Source organism: Anarrhichthys ocellatus, unplaced genomic scaffold (genome assembly GCF_004355925.1).
Source record: "Anarrhichthys ocellatus isolate YVR2014 unplaced genomic scaffold, GSC_Weel_1.0 scaffold3, whole genome shotgun sequence".
Lineage (NCBI taxonomy): Eukaryota > Metazoa > Chordata > Actinopteri > Perciformes > Anarhichadidae > Anarrhichthys > Anarrhichthys ocellatus.
Genome location: NW_022280033.1, coordinates 8,750,270 through 8,770,283, shown reverse-complemented (window position 1 = coordinate 8,770,283; position 20,014 = coordinate 8,750,270). Strand labels below are relative to the sequence as shown.

Below are 20,014 nucleotides of genomic sequence, written 5' to 3'. Positions count from 1 at the left end.
CCCCCCCCCCCCCCCCCCCCCCCCCAGTCTCGAGAGTGTGTTGGAGCCGGTAGCAGGTACAGCAGGAGCCCATTAGTGCAGAGCCTCGCTCTGATTGGATAAGCCGGAGAAACCGGGAGACTGCCTCTGAATAATTGATGTGCATTGTGCAGAAGCTGGACAGGGGAAAAAGACAGATCAGAGAGCAAGGGGGAGAGAAGGGAGAAAAGAGAGTGAGCTAAAGAAAAGAAGAGAGGAAGACAGAGGAGGAAGTAAGAAAGAAAGAGAGTGAACAGAGTAAGGGATATGTGCAGAGAGTGAGAGTGATAAGGCGCAGACAGGAGGCTTGGAAGCAGCAAAAGCTTTGAGAGTTGCCACTGGCCTCTGCGGGAACAGGAGCATTTGTGACACTTGAGTCTTTTCTCTGCGCTATGAAGGGAATAAGATGAGATGTGCAGGGACTTTGCTTGGCTCTGGGTAAGTGTGTGTGTGTGTCTGCATAAAGCTTTTTTTTTTTGCATGCTTGGGGCAAGATCAGAGGTTAACAGGCCGATAGAGGAGTGGATTCGGGTCCAAGATGACACAATTGCAAATGCAGTGATTGAAGCAGAATTTGTCTTGTTTTCTCTTTAAAGTATATTATATACTCTTACATAGTCGGCAAAACTTTTAATTTCAACTGTGCTTTTTCCATTGCTGTGTCTGTTGCAGCTGTAATTTAGGCCATAAATAACAAGGGCATATAATCTATGTTGTGTGTGAGTGTAGTCTAAAGCACTGACAGGATCAGGGCAGATCAGCTGACCACAGGTTGACCTACATGCTGTTCTGTCACAGGGTTATTCTGAATGGGTTTTTGTCTGTGTGCACTGTGTGTGTTGGTAATTTCTTGGCTTATTTCTGGACTCTGTGGGTAAGTGTTACAGTTGAGGTTGTGGTTATGTTTTGGTGTTTATGTTTTGTATCAAGGCATTTAAAGAGTGTTTACTTCTTTAGTTCTCACAAAGATAGAAGAACAAACTATGTTTGCTTTTGTCAGTTTGGATTTAGTTTATTTGACATTACACGTATACAAAGGCCGTAATGATTCCACTGTTGTAAAGAGGTGACATTGAGTCCTTGTGACTCTGGGCAGTATCATACATTCAACATCTTCCTAAAAGAGCACTATTCCATGTCTGTGTTCAGAGTGCAAGTGTATGTGCGTCAGTGTATGTGCGTCAGTGTCAGGAGAAGATGACCCACTTTCCCACTGTGGATCCCTTTTTTTTAAGTTGTTGACCTGTGCTTGGAGCCAGAGCCTGTCTGCCTGTCCCCTCATTAGGAGAGAGAGGGAGGAGGGGGGGGGGGGGGGAGTGTAGTCATGGAAGCACGATGTAGTTAGATCAGCACACACAAAGGCCTGCTCTCTGTTTCACTCTTTCATTGACGTTTAGAAGTATGAAATGTACCTGTCACTGTCAAACATGTGTCTGTGTCTCATAAAGGAAAACAACACTGCCTTCACATGAAAAGGAGTAAAGAGGCGATAAAAGCAACATGATGCTGCGGGGGGGGGGGGCGGTACAATCAGCGTTTAACCTTAAAAGCTGACAACTTAATGGCTCTCGCGAACAATAACCCAATCTTCCGTTGACCTACGTAGGAAGCTATAAAACAATACGACTTCCAGCGGGCTGTCGTGGAGCTGCAGCACTTCCTGTTAGCCCGAGCAGGGTGTAAACCGCTGAAACCGTCTGCATCCTCAACACCAGAGCCACATGCAGCTGCTCTCCCCCCTCCAGCCTTCCTCCTGACTCCCTGGCTCAAAAGCTGTGTTTGTGTCGCTTACTCTCCACACTTCCGTGACCTCCCGTGACTGCTCTCTGACTACCTTCCATCAGGCTCCTTTAGTGACATTTGACATTTGACATTGAACTGTATGTTGTGCGGTCTGTGCAATTAGTTTCTGCTATCCCTCCCTCCTCCCCACAGAAAGCATGTGGGCAAAGAGAGTTGAGAGAGGAATTTCAGGTAGGACGAACTGATGTCGGGTATTGATAGCAGCGAGGGTGGAGCTCTCGGCGCCCCGGCGACTTGTCTTCTTGCAGGATGTGTTTCAGGAAACACTCACATTCTTCAGTCTTGTTGAGTCACTTCCACACCTATTAGTGCTTCAGTCAAGGTGACATCGTCTCATGGCCACGCCTCAACAAAATCCCCCCTTTACAAATTAACCTGTAGAAAAATGTCTCCGCTGGAACTTTTTGAATCAGTGTTTTCTCATCATTCTTGATTTGTGCTTTTAACCCTGGTTTCACTGAAGGAACAACAGTGTGAGATAAAAGACATATTGTGGAAGTTGAGACTAGTGTGTCTGCTTATAATTAGGCATGTGATATTTACCAGTTCCCCTCCAGTGGTGAGAAGCTGCGCGTGGCTGATAAGAGCAGTTCATTCACAGCTTGCTCTTCTGTGATGCACTCTCTCGCCGTGTGAGGCGCTTCACTGCATAAGCGCATATTCACAAAGACTCCAACTGTTTGTTTACTCGCCAACACACACACACACACACACACTTCACTTTTCATAATTTAGTTTTAGAACGTATGCTTGTGTCCACATACCTGTGCTTCTGTTTACTTTTACATTGTCTCTGAGTGCGAAATGTGCGTATTCACAGCACAACGTGTGTGTGACTCGGATGTGGATGATGGGTGTGCGCGATCATCATCATCGTCGCGAGTGTTGTGACGGTTCTCCGATACAGATGTGGAAGGCCGTGACCCCCGGGCTTAGCACTGTAAGCAGGACACGCCGACCCACAGAGCGTCTGACGCAGATACACCGGCCACCTGAATGTCATGTCCCAGCGAGGATGTAGGTCAAACCCATTGGTCAATGCCATAACCCCCGTCGTAGCAAATGTACCTGAAGTGCTTTGTAACTGACGTGGTCACTCATCGCACCCAGGACAATAACAAAGATACTTCATCATTCAATCATCCTTTTTTGATTAATCATACTTTTTCTCTGCTTTTCTCTGTTTTATATCATTGTAAAGTACCTTTGGGTTTTGGACCATTGGTCAGACTAAAGTGACGGGGGGGGGGGGGGGGGGGGGGGGGGGTTGAGCGGATCATCCTACAAGCCTCCTCCAGTCTGCATGTCAAAGTGTCCTTGGGCAAGATACTGAACGCCAAATTGCTCCCGTATGCTGTGTTATTTTTGTGTGTGGTGTGTGTGTGTGTGTGTGTATTCATTTAGATCCGGATGGGCAGCCTCAGTGTATGAATGTGTGTGTTAATGGGTGAATGTTGACATGTAGTGTAGAACACCTTGAGTGGTCAGAAGACTAGACAGATGCTAAATAAATAAGTACATTTTTCATGAAACTGCCCTTTATTTGTAAGCACATTTTTCCCTATTTTTTAATTAATTCGAAAATATAACCGGCAGCCCTTATGTCAAGAGACTTTGCAGGGAATGGGAGGAATTCAGGAAAGGGTACGCTTCTTTTTTTTGTCTTTAAGTGTGCTTGTTAAAGACCACTCATAACTTTCCTAAATATATTTGGAACTGGATTAAGTAATATACATAGGATGTGAGCTTTGCGTACTTGTCCGCTCTACACCGTGATTCGTTGTATAACGGCACACAAATTGAGAGTATCTTACTCAAGAGAATGACCATTTAAAGCTTCTATAAATACTGTGCTGAGACATGTTCATCTTTGCAGTGAGCCTCGATTGAGCTCAGTTGGACTAGGCCCCGCCCCACAGCACATTAAAAATGTAAAAGACTATGTTGTTGTCTTTTTGTGGCCACATGCGACACGGAGAGCCCACATATTCCCACCCGAGCTCCCAACATCTTGCACCTTTAGCGAGATCCAGCCGTCATACTGCATTATGTTTGGTGTTCATGCTGATTCTTATAACTTTGCCCCTTTTAAAAATGTGTAATTTGAACCCCACAGAAACCAGCACCTGCAGGAGATGTCAGAGTGACTCAGGTAGAGCTACCCTCCCTTCTGGGCTGCAGCATCTCTTTGGCTTGTGACCCACACATATCCCGGGGAGGAGGGGATCTGCCCACTCCCTCCATCTCCACCTGTCCTCTGTCTAGCATCCTTCCATCCATCTTCTCCCCCCCTCTGTCCTCATGTCTGGTGTACTGCCAGAGGTCCTGGATGAAATTCTGTCAAACCAGCCAAAATAAGAAAAACTGCATTGTTTTACCAATGCAAAAAGGAAAAAAAACAAACAAATATGATTAATTAAACGACAACAAAAAAAAGTCACAATATCAAATGACACAAAATAAGACATTTGAAGTTGGAGGCTGTTTCCGATTTGGAATATTCTGAACTTCGTGAACAGTTGGTTCCATTAAAGGCCCGGTTTTGGTTGAGTGTGACTTGTGACACAGAGCCGTCTCTCTGCAGGGCATGTTTGAGTTGTTCTGCCTCTAAGCTGTTGAGACTAAAGCCCATTTGATATGCTCTTCTCTTGGAAGAAGTTGGCTGAACAGAGAGGGGGCAGGATGGGGGATATCATTGACTGCTTAAATGGCTTCCATTACACTTCTGCAAAAAAGCATGACTTTTTACTTTTTTTTTTTTTTATTTTTGCAGGATTTTTTATATGCCCTCCATATTCGTCTTTTGCATAATATTTTGTACCCCGCACAGCATAGACCTACCTGCCAGTGTTTTACAGACCTCTGCCGTTGATATCTATTATAAATTGCTTCTTTGTTATCATCCCACACATTGTCTCAGAAGGCTTCTATGTCAAGTGCTGCAGTGTTCATGCTCAAAAAGTGTAATTTTTCATGTAGTATTTCCTCCTTTTGTCTGTCTTGTTATCAACAAAAACTACAGAAGAGCCGCATGCACAGTATTACACGTCTCTGTCAAAGCCTGGCCTGTCCAGCGATGGTTGATCACAATTTGGCACGACAGCCAGATTTTTGGTAATTTCAGGACCAGAGGCAGGGACTTGCATCTGAAGATTTATCTAATTTATAAAAACCTTTAAGTTATGCTCAATTAGCACAATGCTCTTGCAGAATACAACACAAATGTCTCTACGAGCTTTTGTGCAAACCGACTTAGCTAGCCATGCGAAGTTTATACTTTGAGCATGCAGTGACGTCGCAGTGAATAGAGTAGTTGATGCAGCTTCACGATAGATCTTTTATTTATTTGTTTTGACAAAATCGCCTCCGTGCCATACATTGCCACCAATCTTTGCTTTGGGTTTGTCATCCAAACAAATGAGGCTGCAACCTTCACATGTAACATCTCCTTTACACGAGGTTTTATGGATGAAAACATGAATTTGATAATGCACCAGAAAGAGCGTAGCCGACATGATACCGTATCAGTAGCATATCACTGATGCCATATCAATATCACGATATGAGTCAAGCTCAAGAGGAACCAGGTGTCTCCTGCTCTGGATTTCAGTGAGGTGCAACTTGTAAAAAAAACTGCCAAGTAGTTAACGCACCGAAATGATCAAGATATGAGCTGATTCCTTTTATTTGATTACCACTTGAGTGTGGCCTTTTTCTTGTGTTTGGTTTTGGTAAACAAACTAGTCTGTAATTGCTTTTGAAAATATTCTGCAGCAGTAAACGGCTTTTTGGTATAATGCACATGAGTAAAGGACTCAATACTCTGCTCTGGAGAATGTTTTTTTGGGGCTATACTTGTGATGACATTGTTGTAAAAACAAAAGTCAATAATTTAGTCCTATTGAGAGTAACCGCATTTAGACAGACGTGTCATTTTGTAGTTCGATGAAGGATTTTGCTTTAGATTTTTCCACACTGTCATATTTAAGAGATTTTATGTCAATCCCATGTTGTGCAACTTTTATCAGCCAAAGTCATATAAATAATCTGGAACCAGCATTTGCACTCAGACAGTGTTGACAGACTTTTTCTTTTTTATATATTCCAAAATTGCACTGTGCTTGGTGACGATGTCATGAGCTACAGAATGACCGATGGAATGCAGGAGAGGATAACTTCTGTTTGCGCCCACTGAAATTGCCATGTCGGTGTGTAGAGTTCACTTCGTTTGCTGGCACTTGACATGCAACGGGCACAAAATGGGGCCATTTTAGCGAAACTCTTCTCTGCTACTCTAGAGGCCAATTGCTCTGTAAAACTGAAAAGGATGCCGTATAACACATTTTGTTCGGCGATTCACTCCTGGGAACTGTCCAGCTCGATGACACTCTGCTGCTGGCCTCAGCATCTCCTCTGAAAGAGTTGAGTGTTAACTACCTCGGTAGCAAAAACAGGGCACAGCAGTTCACGTGAAGGCGGGGGGGGCGTCTTCCCAAAACCCTGATGTGATAGGATCTAGGGCTTCACACTCACATCATATCATGTGTTTATCAACAAAGCGGGGTCACCACCAAGCAGCTAACTCAATCATGTTTCCCAGGATCAGATAGTCTGTCATGATTTAACAGGCAAGTGATCTGCTCGCAGGCTTTTACCACACACACACTGCACTATCAGAGTTCATAGTGATTAGCATCGGGGCTTCCTTGTAAAAGAGGACTTGTACTGTACAAACACTCTGTCATTAGTTAATGGGCCTTGCAGCCTGTTATCAGGGCTCACTCTCCCTCGCCTCTGCTCCCGGAGGGGCTGAGGTGAGGTGAGAATGAGCCAGGGCTCCTGCTATCGGTCAGCCATACAGCGGTAAACACAGCCTCAGTGAGGAGGGCCCAATATGTCTCCGGGCATTGCACAATTAAAAGCCACAGCTTCTCTGAAAACGGAGCCGTTGGAAGAGGGTCAGCCTGTCTCGCTGCCGGTTGAGGACACTTGTTAGGGAGAGGTCTCCGTGTCGAGTCCCACTACGGGGAATCCAATGAAAACACCTTTAAATATCTCTGAACAGGGACGGCATGTGTACGTAAACTATGATGTAAGTTCCATGGTTTGATAGACACAGACACATTATTTACAATTACAAAAATATCACATATACAGTAACTGCTAATCGACTCATCTTTACAGGCTCCTGCAGTTGTTTCGAGCTGTATTGTTGTTGTTTTTGTAATTTTGTAAGTACTCCTGAAGAAGAAAACTGACATTAGACTCACAGCAACCAAACCTTCATTGCTGGAGAAGGTGCCTTCAGGCAACACTGCCACAAACTCCCCGATAAGCCTAATGTTTCATACTCGTATCTACGATCTCTCTGCTTTCTGACCCAAAACGTAAACTATCGCGTCAAAACTTTATCGAGCAACGCTGGCGTTCTGCAGAGCTGCTTCTTGATCGTCTGGATATCCAGTGTTTGGGCAAAGCTTGGCTGAACTTTATCATTCGAGCTGCATGCAGAGACATAAGAACAACATCCCTGAGTTCCACCCACTCATGTGCGAGCAGAAAAACTAATACCGTTCCCCCAAAACTCTCTCTTTGATCTCGCCTGTTGCAGAATTTGCTCATTATGAGCCAACGATATTATTTTACAGTGTTGTAAATCAATAGCTTGTGATAGAAAAGACTCACGGTGATTCGTCTCAGCATCATGTATCTCTTCAGTTTATCCACCTTTTTTTTTAACATTCTGCGTAGTTTTAATAAATATTGTAAAAGCTATACTTTTCTTTGACTGTGGGAGCCGCCGGTGTAAAGGCGGTATAGAGTGAATAAGGTTTTAACAAAGACCCACTAAGTGGTTGCCCTTGGCTTGTCTCGGTGCCAGGTAGCTGTTCTAGCCTTCAGCACAAAGTGTATGATTTAACTACAAGGCTTTAGCGTAAATTAAATGCGAATTAACAGAAAGATGAAAGAGGAGAAACAAAAGCGGCGTAACAAGACAAGAGACCTTGCTTTACGTTCTCCTTTTTTATTTTTATGTTGTCTCGACAGTCTGTGCTCTTGGCATCCGCTCCTCTTGTCCTCCATCAGTTAAGTTAACAGAAAGTCCTAATTAATAACAGTGTAGACAGTTTTCAACACAAATTGTAGAACAGTGACTGAGAGGAATATGGGTGTGTACGGTGTGTAAGAGTAAGGAGATAAAGGGAGAGCAGTACGGTAGCGTAGTTGCGGGTGTGTGACCTGAGGGATGGTGAGGTGAAAACACGTACTAGGCTCGTTAAATATGCACGTTGCCCACAGCGAGGACCCTCGCTGTATTATGAATGACTGCCGGCCTTGGCGGCATGTTAGCGTCGGTGGCTCGTTGCCACACTGATATGATAAGTCACCACTGCTCTCTTTTCTCCACTGCCTCTCTATGTCTCTCTCTCTCTCCCCTCTCAGAGCAACTCCATCACTTGTGCTTGGAGCTGATCTTTAGGTCTAAATGGTGGGTTTCCAGTTGAAGAGACAGGCCCTCGGTGCAGAGGTGGTGATTTAGTGGGGAGATAAGCGCTCCGTAATGGCAGGGTGGAATAATTCCTCTTTAACTAGGAGGCTTGGCTCTCTCTCCACCCTCTGAAGAGAATGTGACTGCTCCTCTGCTTCGTTCTTCATTCCTGTCCTCTCATTTTCTTACCTTCTCTCCTCGCCTTCTGTCGTTGTCTTTCTTAGTAACATGTCTGATCGGATATTAGTCATTCAGAGAACATGATGCATTGTTAGCTCAAGCAGTGTAGACCTGGTGTATCTTAATGTACAGGTTACAGACGGCACAACTCACTCATTAACAAGGCTTCAATTTCATTTTTTTTTTTAAGTTTTTATTATCATTTCATTTATGAGGCACTTTGACAGACATTTGTTGTTTTGTGGTCTTGTAAATCTTCACAATTCAATGCTAATTTCCATGTTTGAACTGTTTAAACCTCACGATTTCTTCTTTCAAAAACTCTACATCTTTAAAAACCCCAAAGCTGGCAACAGCTCCTCCTGAAAGCTGATGTATCTGGGTCTACAAGGCTAAAAATAGCATCGCTTCAATTATTTAATTAAGTAGTGAACACTGTCACCTTTCTTTTGTTGGTTTGTCGAGACAACTTTCTAAATCAAGAAGCAGTGTGTTTAAATAAGCCACACAACTGTGATCGATTTCGAGAGTGACACGTTGTGATTGGCACAATACGGGAAAAACATTATCCCTCGTCTTCACGAAGAGGATGAGAATGAGAGGACATGGAAAGTGTGGAGGAGAATGAAGTGGTGGTGATGAGTGGAGGAAGTGAAGATATCACACTTTCTTACTTCCTACATAAGATTGTATCTGTAACCCCATTCACGCCTGTCTGTCTGCCTCACACGCTCCATTTCAGCCTCTTCCTCTCTGTGGCATAAAACAAACTGGGAGGTCCTTTGTGCTGTTGAGAGATTTCAGTTTATATTTTTACACTGCAGGTAGAGATGATGTGATGTAACTCTTGTGAAATCCACTCAGGCAAATAATCAATGTAGTGTTTATTGAGTTGGGCTGCCCCCTGCAGGCTTTAGCAATAACTTCAGGCCGGGATGGCTCTGGACACAAGCGTACTATTCACTACACTGCACTGTTGAGAGACACTCAAGTGTGAAGATAAAAAAAAACGAGAAAATCCAGGTGTTTTTCTCGGTGATCATTCACACGTAGAACCTTAAACATGCACTAAAGGCCACATGAATACACAGTGCAGACGCATGTTAGTGCATGCGTGCGTGTATCTACTGAGAGGAGACTAACGCATCCTGTGCATATGTGTGTGTGTTTCCGTTGCAGCCCTGCTGTCGTCGTGGTGCGAGGAGCTGGGTCGTCTCCTCCTGCTGCGTCACCAGAAGAGCCGGCAGAACGAACCGCAGGGAAAAGTTCCCATGCAGCCCAGTATGAACAGCATGAAGCCCGGCCTCACGCACAGGTCAGTGGGGAGTCCCTGAGACACGAGAGATGATACCTGTCACATGATTAAAGACTCTCAATTCAGCTTTTTTCCCCCTGGGGTCATAAAGTATCCCAAAAGAGGAGTATCAGCTAAACAGCATAAAATCAGTAAAGTGCAGCGGTGAATTGGCAGATACGAGTCACTTGCATTTGAATAAATTCGGTTGATTCTACCGTTTGTACCCATTAGCTTCTAGTTATTCAAGGTAGACCATTTTCTGTTTTTTCCCCTCGATTCTTTTAATGATATATTCCCCCAAACTGCACCAAACTAATTCATAAAAAGCTAACTAGGGTTCACTTAAGTATCTTTAAGAGACAGGGTGCAACAGTCTCCATCAAGGTATTATCTTGAATTCAGTGCTTATGTAATAAACAAGCCAAGACAGTGTTTTTCCATTGTTGTAGAGCTGAGGGGATTTGGGGAGGAGGGACAAACCGGCAAAGAAGAGAGCAGTGAAGTAATGTTTTTGCAGAACTTTGTGTGCTCTTGCCTCACTCTATCTCTCTCTCGAAGAAGAAAGCCCGGACTCAACCGAGAGTCCCGTTTGCCTCTGCTGAGGATCTTGGGATAATGTTTGTGAGAAAATATTGAACAAGTCGTCCATTCCAAGAGCTAACCTCTGAGCGAAAACAAGCTGCTCACCAAAAACAGCAGTTCCTTCCCACTCCACTGGCCACTTGCCTCTCCCCATGAGGAATTAGCTTGTTTATCATATGTAACCGGCGCTCATGTTTCGTTCTAAATTATACATTCCAACTCTTCCTATCCATATCCACAGATTTTTCAACAACTCCAACAAATCATTTTTTATCAAATCTAGTTTTTACTTTTGTGTGTGTGGGCGTGCAACTCCTCATTGACTCATTTGGAGCTTTTTACTCATGTGCAGCGATTAGCAGACATTCTGGCTTAAAGCGTGTTTTGAAATTGTACGCCAAACATTTTGGTAAGAAGAATTCCCAAATTATTCACATTACTGGACGGATGTAACTGTGTCGGCTTTTCTATTGACTCTTTCCTTCGCCAAACGAAACTTCAAGTGCCATTTGGCGCGTTTGTGTTTTGATCTTCTTTCCAGTGATGGATCCTTTCCCTATGACTCTGTCCCCTGGCAACAAAACTCCAACCAGCCCCCTGGGTCATTGTCTGTGGTTACAACAGTGTGGGGCGTGACCAACACGTCACAGAGTCAGGTATGTCCGTGCATGAACAGCATCTAGCTCCACTCAGAAGGGTTTGCCTGCTTTGTTGATTTTACACACCTAATGGGTATTTTTAATCTTCCTTCCTTTGGTAAATCCAGGTGCTAGGGAACCCAATGGCGAATAGCAATAACCCCATGAATCCCGGAGGTAACCCTATGGGATCGGGTCTGTCTGCCAGCGCAGCGGGGCTCAACTCACCCCAGTTCAATACTCAGCAGCAGCAGTTTCCAAACAAAGGAGGCTCCAACCAACAGTACATGCAGCAGGGCATGTACGGCAGGCCCGGCTACCCTGGAGGTCCTGGGGGATACAGCGGGAGGTGAGAGACTAGATACGACTCTCTTTTTTTTTAGGAAATAAAGTAATAAAAAGAAGATCATAATTATTAAAACATGTGCTCTGTGTATTTTTACAGCTACTCTGGAGGCCCAAACCCTCCTCCGGGAGGTATGGGATTGAGCTCCCACACGCGTTCTCCCGGTGACTTCACTCAGCCGGCCGCCGCCGCTGCAGCTGCTGCTGTCGCTGCCGCTGCTGCTACAGCGACGGCCACGGCAACGGCAACGGTGGCAGCTCTGCAGGAAACCCAGAATAAAGATATGAACCAGTATGGACAGGTACAGCACACACCTGCCAACAGATGTTTACAGATGTAAACACCAAATGTACACAGAAATCTATTATCCAACCACCTGCTGGAGACCAAAATAATCGTATTTAACGCTGAAACCTTCTGTTTGGTTTCCAGATGTGTTCTTCGTTCCAAATGGGCCCTGCGCAGACCTATAATAGCCAGTACATGAGCCAGTCGGGCCCACGAGGCCCCCCTGGAGGTATGAATCCCGCAAGCATGGGTTCACCCATAAACAACCCCAATATGAGTGGACCTCCAATGGGCATGAACCAGGCTCGAACTCCAGGCATGGTGCCTTTTGGGGCTCACGGCCAAAGGATGCCTCAGCAGGGGTATCCCGGAGGACCTCGACCCGGCATGCCCATGCAGGGGATGAAGAGGCCATATCCTGGGGAGGTGAGTGGAAAGATCTGAAAACAATCTGGAGAAAATGGGCTCTATTTTCCTGCAGGCCCAACACTTGGGCAAAAATAGTTTTACAAGTTTTTTGCATCTGTGCCTGTTTGGTAATGTCCTGGCACCATACAAACATGAAAAAACTCCAAACCCTATTTTGCAATTGTTTGTTAAAAGATATGAGGACTGTTTTTATTTTCCTTTGGAACATGAGGACTGATACTTTGCAAATATACAAATTTATGTTCATTGTACTCAAAAGAAATAAATGAGTGTTTTTAGATACGCTGGGTAGGAGATAAACACAGTTTAAATGTTGTATTAATCAGTTGTATTTCAGGAACATAGAGCCCTACAAGTCATATAGCACCTAAAAGACGTTTTAATGTTTTTTTTCCTTCCCTTTAACTGTCTTCGTCCAGGCAAGTTACGGGGGTCAGCAGTACGGACTGAACAGTCAGTTCCCACCGCAGCAGGGCCAGTACCCCACATCGAACGCCTCCAGGCCGCTGCCATCTCCCAACTACCCCGGCCAAAGGATGCCAGGGCAGCAGGGCCAAGGACAGTACCCACCTGGCATGCCCATGGGCCAGTACTACAAGGTCTGTCATGGCACACCAATCACCAACAACCTTCTCCTACTCAGGGTCAGAAGGAGCGCTAGAGCCTATCCCAGCATGCACTGTGGAAAAGCCAGATCAGCACATATTTATATAACACATCTTGGAGCAAACTACATGGTGCAATAAGGAACTATATGTAATTATGATTGCTCTTTATTCCCTCACAGCAAGAGCCCTTCAATGGTCAGGGCACCAACTTCTCTGGAGGCGGATACTCCTACGGCCAAGGCAATGGGGTCTGTTTTCAGTCCAGACTAAATATGTCTCAGTCATATATGTGAAATGAGTTCTACAGATGTTTTCATTATTGCACTTTCCTGCCTTTTACAGCCCCCGCGGCCTGTTAACTACCCCCACTCCCCGGTCCCTGGAAACCCCACACCCCCCATGACCCCAGGAAGTAGTATCCCTCCGTACCTGTCGCCGAACCAGGATGTGAAGCCGCCGTTTCCACCCGACATGAAACCAAATACGACAGCACTTCCGCCCCCTCCGAGTGAGTACCCCAGCGGTTCTGAAACAAGTGGTTACTCTCATATACGTGATCTTTTATTTCATCTGCCGCATTGTGTGGCTTTACGCTGCGTTTTCTTTCCTCCTCTCCCAGCAAACCCCAACGAGGAGCTGCGGCTGACGTTCCCGGTCAGGGATGGAGTGGTGCTGGAGCCGTTCCGCTTGGAGCACAACCTGGCTGTCAGTAACCACGTCTACCACCTTCGACCTTCCGTCCACCAGACGCTCATGTGGAGGTACGGCCACCGCACAGGCCTCCACACACACACACACACACACACACACTACTATTTACTATTACAGTGAGAGTTTTTAAGCTAAAAGCACACATACAGTTCTTTTCTGGTTATCGCTCACTGCTCTGGTCCTATCCCATAGGTCCGACCTTGAGCTCCAGTTTAAGTGCTACCACCACGAAGACAGGCAGATGAACACCAACTGGCCCGCCTCCGTCCAGGTCAGCGTCAACGCCACGCCCCTCACCATCGAGAGGGGAGACAACAAAACCTCCCACAAACCCCTGCACCTGAAGCACGTATGCCAACCTGGAAGAAACACCATCCAGATAACAGTCACCGCCTGCTGTTGTGTGAGTGCACACTATCAGGACAATGTATAACTACTAGCAGTACATAGATGTAATTATTTCATGATGATTTTATTTGGTGTATGTGTTTGTGCTCATTAGACTTTCCTGTTTATTTCCATGTCCTTGTGTGGCTTTGCAGTCCCACCTGTTTGTGCTGCAGCTGGTCCACCGGCCATCTGTGCGATCCGTCCTCCAGGGGCTCCTGAAGAAAAGACTCCTTCCTGCAGAACACTGCATCACCAAGGGTATGGCTCATTTTGTCTCAGTGTACTTATTATGCATAAGCACATCTTAATTACACAAGCTACCACCTGCTTCTCTTTATGGTGTGCTTTAAAAAAACAAAAAAGGTAGCGAAGTACACCTGCAACTGTTTACAAACTAATTCCTTCCCTCTGAAACACTTTCTTCTCTCAGTTAAGAGGAACTTCAGCAGCGTGGCAGCGTCTGCAGGCACCACTACTCTAAACGGGGAAGACGGCGTGGAGCAGACGGCCATTAAAGTGTCGCTGAAATGTCCCATCACCTTCCGACGCATCCAGCTGCCCGCACGAGGGCACGACTGCAAACACGTCCAGGTACACGTTTGCAGATTTAAAGAAGTGTTGAACGATTCTTGCTCATGTGAAAGTGTGTCGCGGTGAATGGGAGATTATTCTAAAGGGCATGTGTGATGTTGTTCTCCACAGTGCTTTGATCTGGAGTCCTACTTGCAGCTCAACTGTGAGAGGGGGACATGGAGGTGTCCTGTGTGCAAGTAAGTGAAAAGTTATTACATTTTTTGGGGTGTAAAGATGAGATTACTAATGAGGTTTGCGTTTTTTTTCGTTTTTCAGTAAAACAGCATTATTAGAAGGTCTGGAGGTGGACCAGTACATGTGGGGAATCCTCAACGCCATCCAAAAGTACGCTTTTTTTTATCTCTTTCTTTTTTTCTTCTGAGTTCGTTGTTTCAAAAACTGAACACCGTCTTCTGTCTCCTTTAATAGTTCAGAGTTTGAGGAGGTCACTATAGACCCTACATGCAGCTGGCGACCTGTCCCCATAAAGTCTGAGCTACACATCAAAGAGGACCCTGACGGACCGCTTGCCAAGCGCTTTAAGACCATGAGCCCCAGTCAGATGACCATGCCCAATGTGATGGAGATGATCGCCCAGCTAGGGCCCGGTTCGGGACCCGGACCCGGCCCTGTACTCGGTCACAGCCCTTACCCCCCACACCCCAGTCAACATCCTAGTGGACACGGGGGAGATTACCCCGGAGCAGGTAAAGGAAAACAGCCAGGACCCGACTGCATAGATAAATAACAGGATAGTCAGCTCGTTTGTTGGAAAAGGAGCTGTTTTGCTCTTTTTAGCAGGAACAGCGGATGTGTGTGCAGCGCATTAAACAAAGAAAAAAGCCCCAAGGAGAGTTTTGTGCTGAACCTGGTTTAAAATTTCATAAAAGTGGAACGTGTGTATCCCCTTCATGTAACCACTTTGAAAAGAAAACTTTCTTACAGCAGGAAGGATTCATCAGACAAGTCAGCAAGGCCAAACTGCAGTAAGCCTTTTGACAGAAGTGTTTTTTTTTTTTTTTTCATCCTTCAAGGCAACAGTTACCACAGCCAAGGAAACTTTGACTTCCCTCATGGGAACCCCTCTGGTGGTGGAGTGGGAGGAGGTGGAGGAGGTCCCCCTATGAGTGACTTCATCCATGGCCCCCAGCTCTCCCACCCGCCAGATTGCCCCGGTGGTCTCCTCTCCCAGGACAAGCCCCTCAACCACGGCATCAATGATGCAGTAAGTAGGGGTCTGCTTGCTTTCCCATTCCATTGGTTATACCAATAAAGTATGTTTATGGGAACAGTATATCACTATGCAATCTAGTAAATTAGGAGTATGTTTGGTTTTATTTGTAGGTCTTATGTCTCTTATTTATATTCTGCTGAGACATTTTGTCCTGTAGCATAATGTTACCTTAGTTTGTAGAAGAATGCTGAAAATAGAGGCTCAGATTTGTGCTCTGAACAAAGGTGCAGCTTGCGCCTCTAGCCAGCATGTGTGCTCAGTCATGCTCACATGCTCATGTCGCCGTATAATGTTGCAGCTGTACATGTCTGCTGATCACAGCTTCCATTTAGAAGGCCTGTTCCATGTTATTCATGCTGGAACTCATTTCGCTTTTCCTTCCTTTTGCCTTCCCTCGCATCCTCCCCCCCCCTCCTTAACACTCTCTTTGTCTTCCTTCTTATTTTTCACTCTCCCATCTCTGTCGCTTTCTGTCTCCCTCTCGCACCTGCAGATGTCCCATACCGATCAGTCCCATAACTCCATGCAGCAGAGCTTGCATGCGTCTCCCCACCCTGGCGGCCATTCAGGGCCGCCCTTACATCACAGCGGCCAGTCAGGGCCGCCGTTGCATCACGGCGGCCAACCGTCGCAGCCGCCTCGCCAGTCGCAGCCTCAGCCGCATCAGCAGCCCGGGCAGAACAGTCACCCCCACAGCGATCTGAACTTTAACCCCTCCTCAGACGGAGCCCAGGATATGCCCGAACCCTCCCTGGATGTAAGTGTGCCCACTCCGGGCACCCTAAGCTACCTGTTAACAGCTAACACTGTCTGCTACAGCTGCCCTCATCTCTTTGCTGTGTGCTCTGTTTGTGTTTTGACTCTGTTTGCTTTTTTTACACTCGCTTGTGTGTACATTGGCTTCAACAGACACTTGGGCATGACTCAAAGTCATCCAGCTGCAGAAAGTCGAATATGTTTTAAGGTTATTTCGCCTCGCCACTCATCGTCTCTTTTCCGCCTTTTCCCCAATAGCTGCTTCCAGAGCTGGCCAACCCTGACGAGTTACTATCGTACCTGGACCCCCCCGATCTTCCCACCAACAGCAACGACGACCTTCTCTCCCTCTTCGAGAACAACTAGCCTCCCCGAGAAACCCTCCTGCACCTACGGGAGTCGTGATCGCGTTTGACTGTCCGTCCACAGACACCTCACCGACCTCCTCTATCGATGCTTCAAGCAGCTTCCTATGCTCATGCACGCGCACGCGCACACAGTCTGTCAACAGACAATGCGTGGCATAGGAGCACGGCCGAAAAAGAGACGTCTGTTTCGGGAACTCCAAGGGAGAGAGCCGGAACGCCACTCATCCCTGCACTCCCTTTTTTCCTCGTGTAAAGATTCCACGCACCAGTTCCACCGCCTTTGACTCGAATCACACCATTTACAGCCAGCCATGTTGGCGGGCACTAAAGTGATATTATATATATATATATATATATATATACACACACATATAGAAATATATATACATATATATATGTATGTTTATATATATACATATATATATATATATACACACATATAGAAATATATATACATATATATATGTATGTTTATATATATACATATATATATATATGTATATATATAGATCATATTTGTGACTTTTTAACAGAAAACTGTGCAGCTATAATCATCATGTGTAAACAACACAGAGGAGACAGGAGCCTTTGTGGGCTTTAGGAAAAGTGTTGTAGCTTTTTTTTTTTTAATTATCATTTATTTTTGTGAAAAAAAAACATTGTCTTGTGAGAGTGTTTTTATCTTATTTGAAATGTGTTCTTCCAAAACTTTGGCTCATGCCCTTTGACGCCCAGACTTCTCGGTGTGTGTGAGTGTGGTAAAATGTCCTCGAGTGTCAACAGAGGAAACGAGCGCACTTTGTGCAATGTAGTGTGTGAGAGAGTGTGTCTGTGTGTGTGTGTGTGTGTGTGTGTGTGTGTATATACGTATGTGTGTGTGCGTGCGTGTGCGTATGTTTACGTGTCCTCTTTTGTTTGCCTGCGACAGACAGCGGGGAGAGACAGTTCGACACAGAGGCGGGAAGAAAAATATTGAATGGAAGAAAGATGACACAATCCACTTTAAGAGCTGTCTCAGTACTTTTTGTCCAGTCTGTAGTCGTTCTTGTGTATTTATTGTAATGTTTCGCTCTTCCTCATCAAATTCAGCACCGTTTTGTCCACCAGTGCATGTGTGCCAATGGCTCCTGTTGTCTTTGTCCAGCCTAAACGTGCTTGATCAAATCATTTTCTCTCTTGTTTTTATATTTATTATTTTATTTCAAATTCATCCGTTTTTTTAAATTTTTTTTTTTATTGTCGTCCTTTTTTATGTGTTTTATCTTCATCCCACATTGAAATTAATCAGATACACATCACCAAAGTTGTCCTATGCTTTTTGTAAGTGGTTGGACCTGGATATTATGTTGATGCAAGAGCACGATTTCAACATCCTACGGATGTCTTCAGAAGTTTTTAAATCCCTGTGTTTTATAGAAGCGTCTGTGTGATTGTTCTGATCTTTCCTTTCGTCGTTTTGTTACTGGTGAACTGCATCTTTTTGGGAAAAACATCCTGCATGATCCAACAGTGTTGCCGGAGCTGTTGTATATACCCGTTGTGAATACTTTGTGACTGTACAGTACTGTACCTATCTATTACTGACAACTACATGGTACTGTATGTCTGTCAAGGACTACGCACACACTCACACACACACACACTCACAAACACACACAGAATCCCTTCTTAACCAGTCCAATATTGTAACGAATTGATCCAAATGCACTCTCACTGGACTTGTATTGAGTACCTGTGTATCGTTTTTCATTACTCTGTGACAATGCATCAGTGAAAAGGAATATTCAGACGGCTCAGCAGGAAAGTTATCGGAGTTTTTTTTTGTTTTCTTATGTATACGAATTGGTCAGCTTTAAATTAGTTGTTTTCTGTCTAAAAGATTGTTAATGCAGCTTAGAGGTCCAAATTTCTCCAAAAAATGATTTGCGTGACATCATCGGAACAAGTGACCTCGTCCTCTTTATTTAATGTGAGAATGTGCAGAAAGTCCTCTTGATTGTTTTGAGGCCTGATTATAAGTCTTTGATAACAGCACCGAGCTCAAATTTGGGAATTGTGGATTTTCATCACATTTGATATTGTTTTAAGTTATTATTTGTGTCCACTGTTTTCAGTTTAATTTGGTTTACACAGTTGTATGCAGTACATTAAATGAATTCAAAACATACTGTATGTTATTGGACAAAAGTTCCCCCATTTGAGATTTGTAAACCAAATATGGATTCAAATCACCTGCATATAACACAGTTGAAGGATCAGATGTTGTATGTGTTTGTTTATATGTTTGTTGAAGACAATGCACTGCCGCATTGGGATGTTTTATTTCCCTACACAGTGTGTAAACTGTAACTGCAACCTTTCACAAAAATCACGTCTAGTAATTTGAGCGCGACACAAATTTTACTGTCTGATCGCAGACGTTTGAAATTGAGTCAAGGATTTAAAAGAAAATGCAATTCATGTTGTAAAATTTAAATTTTGGGGGGGAGACCCCCTTCAGGTTTGCATAACAATGAGAGGTTGTGGCAGAGGGTTGGGGGTGGGGTCGGGGATGTAAGGGATACGTGTATATAATGTAAATGACAAATAGAGACACGTTAACAGAAATGTATTCATTTTCTCCAGGGGGAGTGTGCATAGTGTATTTAGAATTTGTAAAGCTTGCATCCTCCTGTCAGACATTGAATTGGCAAAAATGAGTCTGTGTTTGTTTGCGTCTGTGCAGACCTCTCTAATCACGCCTGTTCATTTATGGAAGATACTTTATGTACCCCTCCACATGGGGTTTCAAAGAAAAAAAAGACATTTTTCCTTTGTGTAATATTAAACTTCTGTGTATTTCTCTATTACCTGTGTACTTTATAAAGGTGCTGCAAATTATTACAACCTTTTCAGGTATAATCGGGACTTGGAGACGTTGAGCTTTTAGTGGCTCTCAAGGGTTGTTTCCAAATTTACAGTTTGTAAAAATAATTGTCAAATTTATAATTGTTATGCAATTTGGCAAAATATGCTATAAAGGTACAATCTGAAGTGATTGGCACAGCAGGTGGCAGTTGTCTCTTTGGTTTTGTACAGCCTATGTACAATCATTTCATATTCTAAACTGGTCAGAAGCAATTTGTGATTTTTAGTCTTGCAAATCTGTATGTAGTTAGATGACGTGACATCCTAATATTTATCTAATAAATATGTATTCAGATGAAACACAATTAATGGCCTTTTGCGTCTTTTGACATGCAAAGTGCAGCAACCAGCATATACCAATACATATTCCACAAAAAAGATTAAAAAAAGGACTGT

General features: G+C 44.5%; 1 protein-coding gene across 11 annotated transcripts in view; it reads left to right on the top strand.

Annotated features, from left to right (window-relative positions):
* zmiz1a (zinc finger, MIZ-type containing 1a) overlaps window positions 1-17,051 on the top strand; it is a 93,067-nt gene extending 76,016 nt beyond the window's left edge. For 5 of the 11 annotated variants that reach the window (XM_031839296.1, XM_031839289.1, XM_031839310.1 and 2 more), the window contains 19 exons: window positions 3,938-3,973; window positions 9,671-9,806; window positions 10,912-11,026; window positions 11,137-11,357; window positions 11,454-11,655; window positions 11,787-12,068; window positions 12,491-12,670; window positions 12,859-12,927; window positions 13,022-13,187; window positions 13,299-13,440; window positions 13,583-13,793; window positions 13,933-14,038; window positions 14,211-14,371; window positions 14,483-14,550; window positions 14,630-14,698; window positions 14,783-15,060; window positions 15,388-15,578; window positions 16,081-16,344; window positions 16,602-17,051. In XM_031839296.1, the coding sequence (XP_031695156.1) occupies window positions 3,938-3,973; window positions 9,671-9,806; window positions 10,912-11,026; window positions 11,137-11,357; window positions 11,454-11,655; window positions 11,787-12,068; window positions 12,491-12,670; window positions 12,859-12,927; window positions 13,022-13,187; window positions 13,299-13,440; window positions 13,583-13,793; window positions 13,933-14,038; window positions 14,211-14,371; window positions 14,483-14,550; window positions 14,630-14,698; window positions 14,783-15,060; window positions 15,388-15,578; window positions 16,081-16,344; window positions 16,602-16,709 (3,005 nt within the window). In that variant the 3' untranslated portion in view covers window positions 16,710-17,051. Of the gene's footprint in view, window positions 1-240; window positions 457-3,287; window positions 3,974-9,670; window positions 9,807-10,911; window positions 11,027-11,136; window positions 11,358-11,453; window positions 11,656-11,786; window positions 12,069-12,490; window positions 12,671-12,858; window positions 12,928-13,021; window positions 13,188-13,298; window positions 13,441-13,582; window positions 13,794-13,932; window positions 14,039-14,210; window positions 14,372-14,482; window positions 14,551-14,629; window positions 14,699-14,782; window positions 15,061-15,387; window positions 15,579-16,080; window positions 16,345-16,601 lie in introns of those variants that run through there. The other 6 variants (XM_031839317.1, XM_031839340.1, XM_031839358.1 and 3 more) reach the window with 5 other exon arrangements.
* The last annotated feature ends 2,963 nt before the right edge of the window (window positions 17,052-20,014 follow it).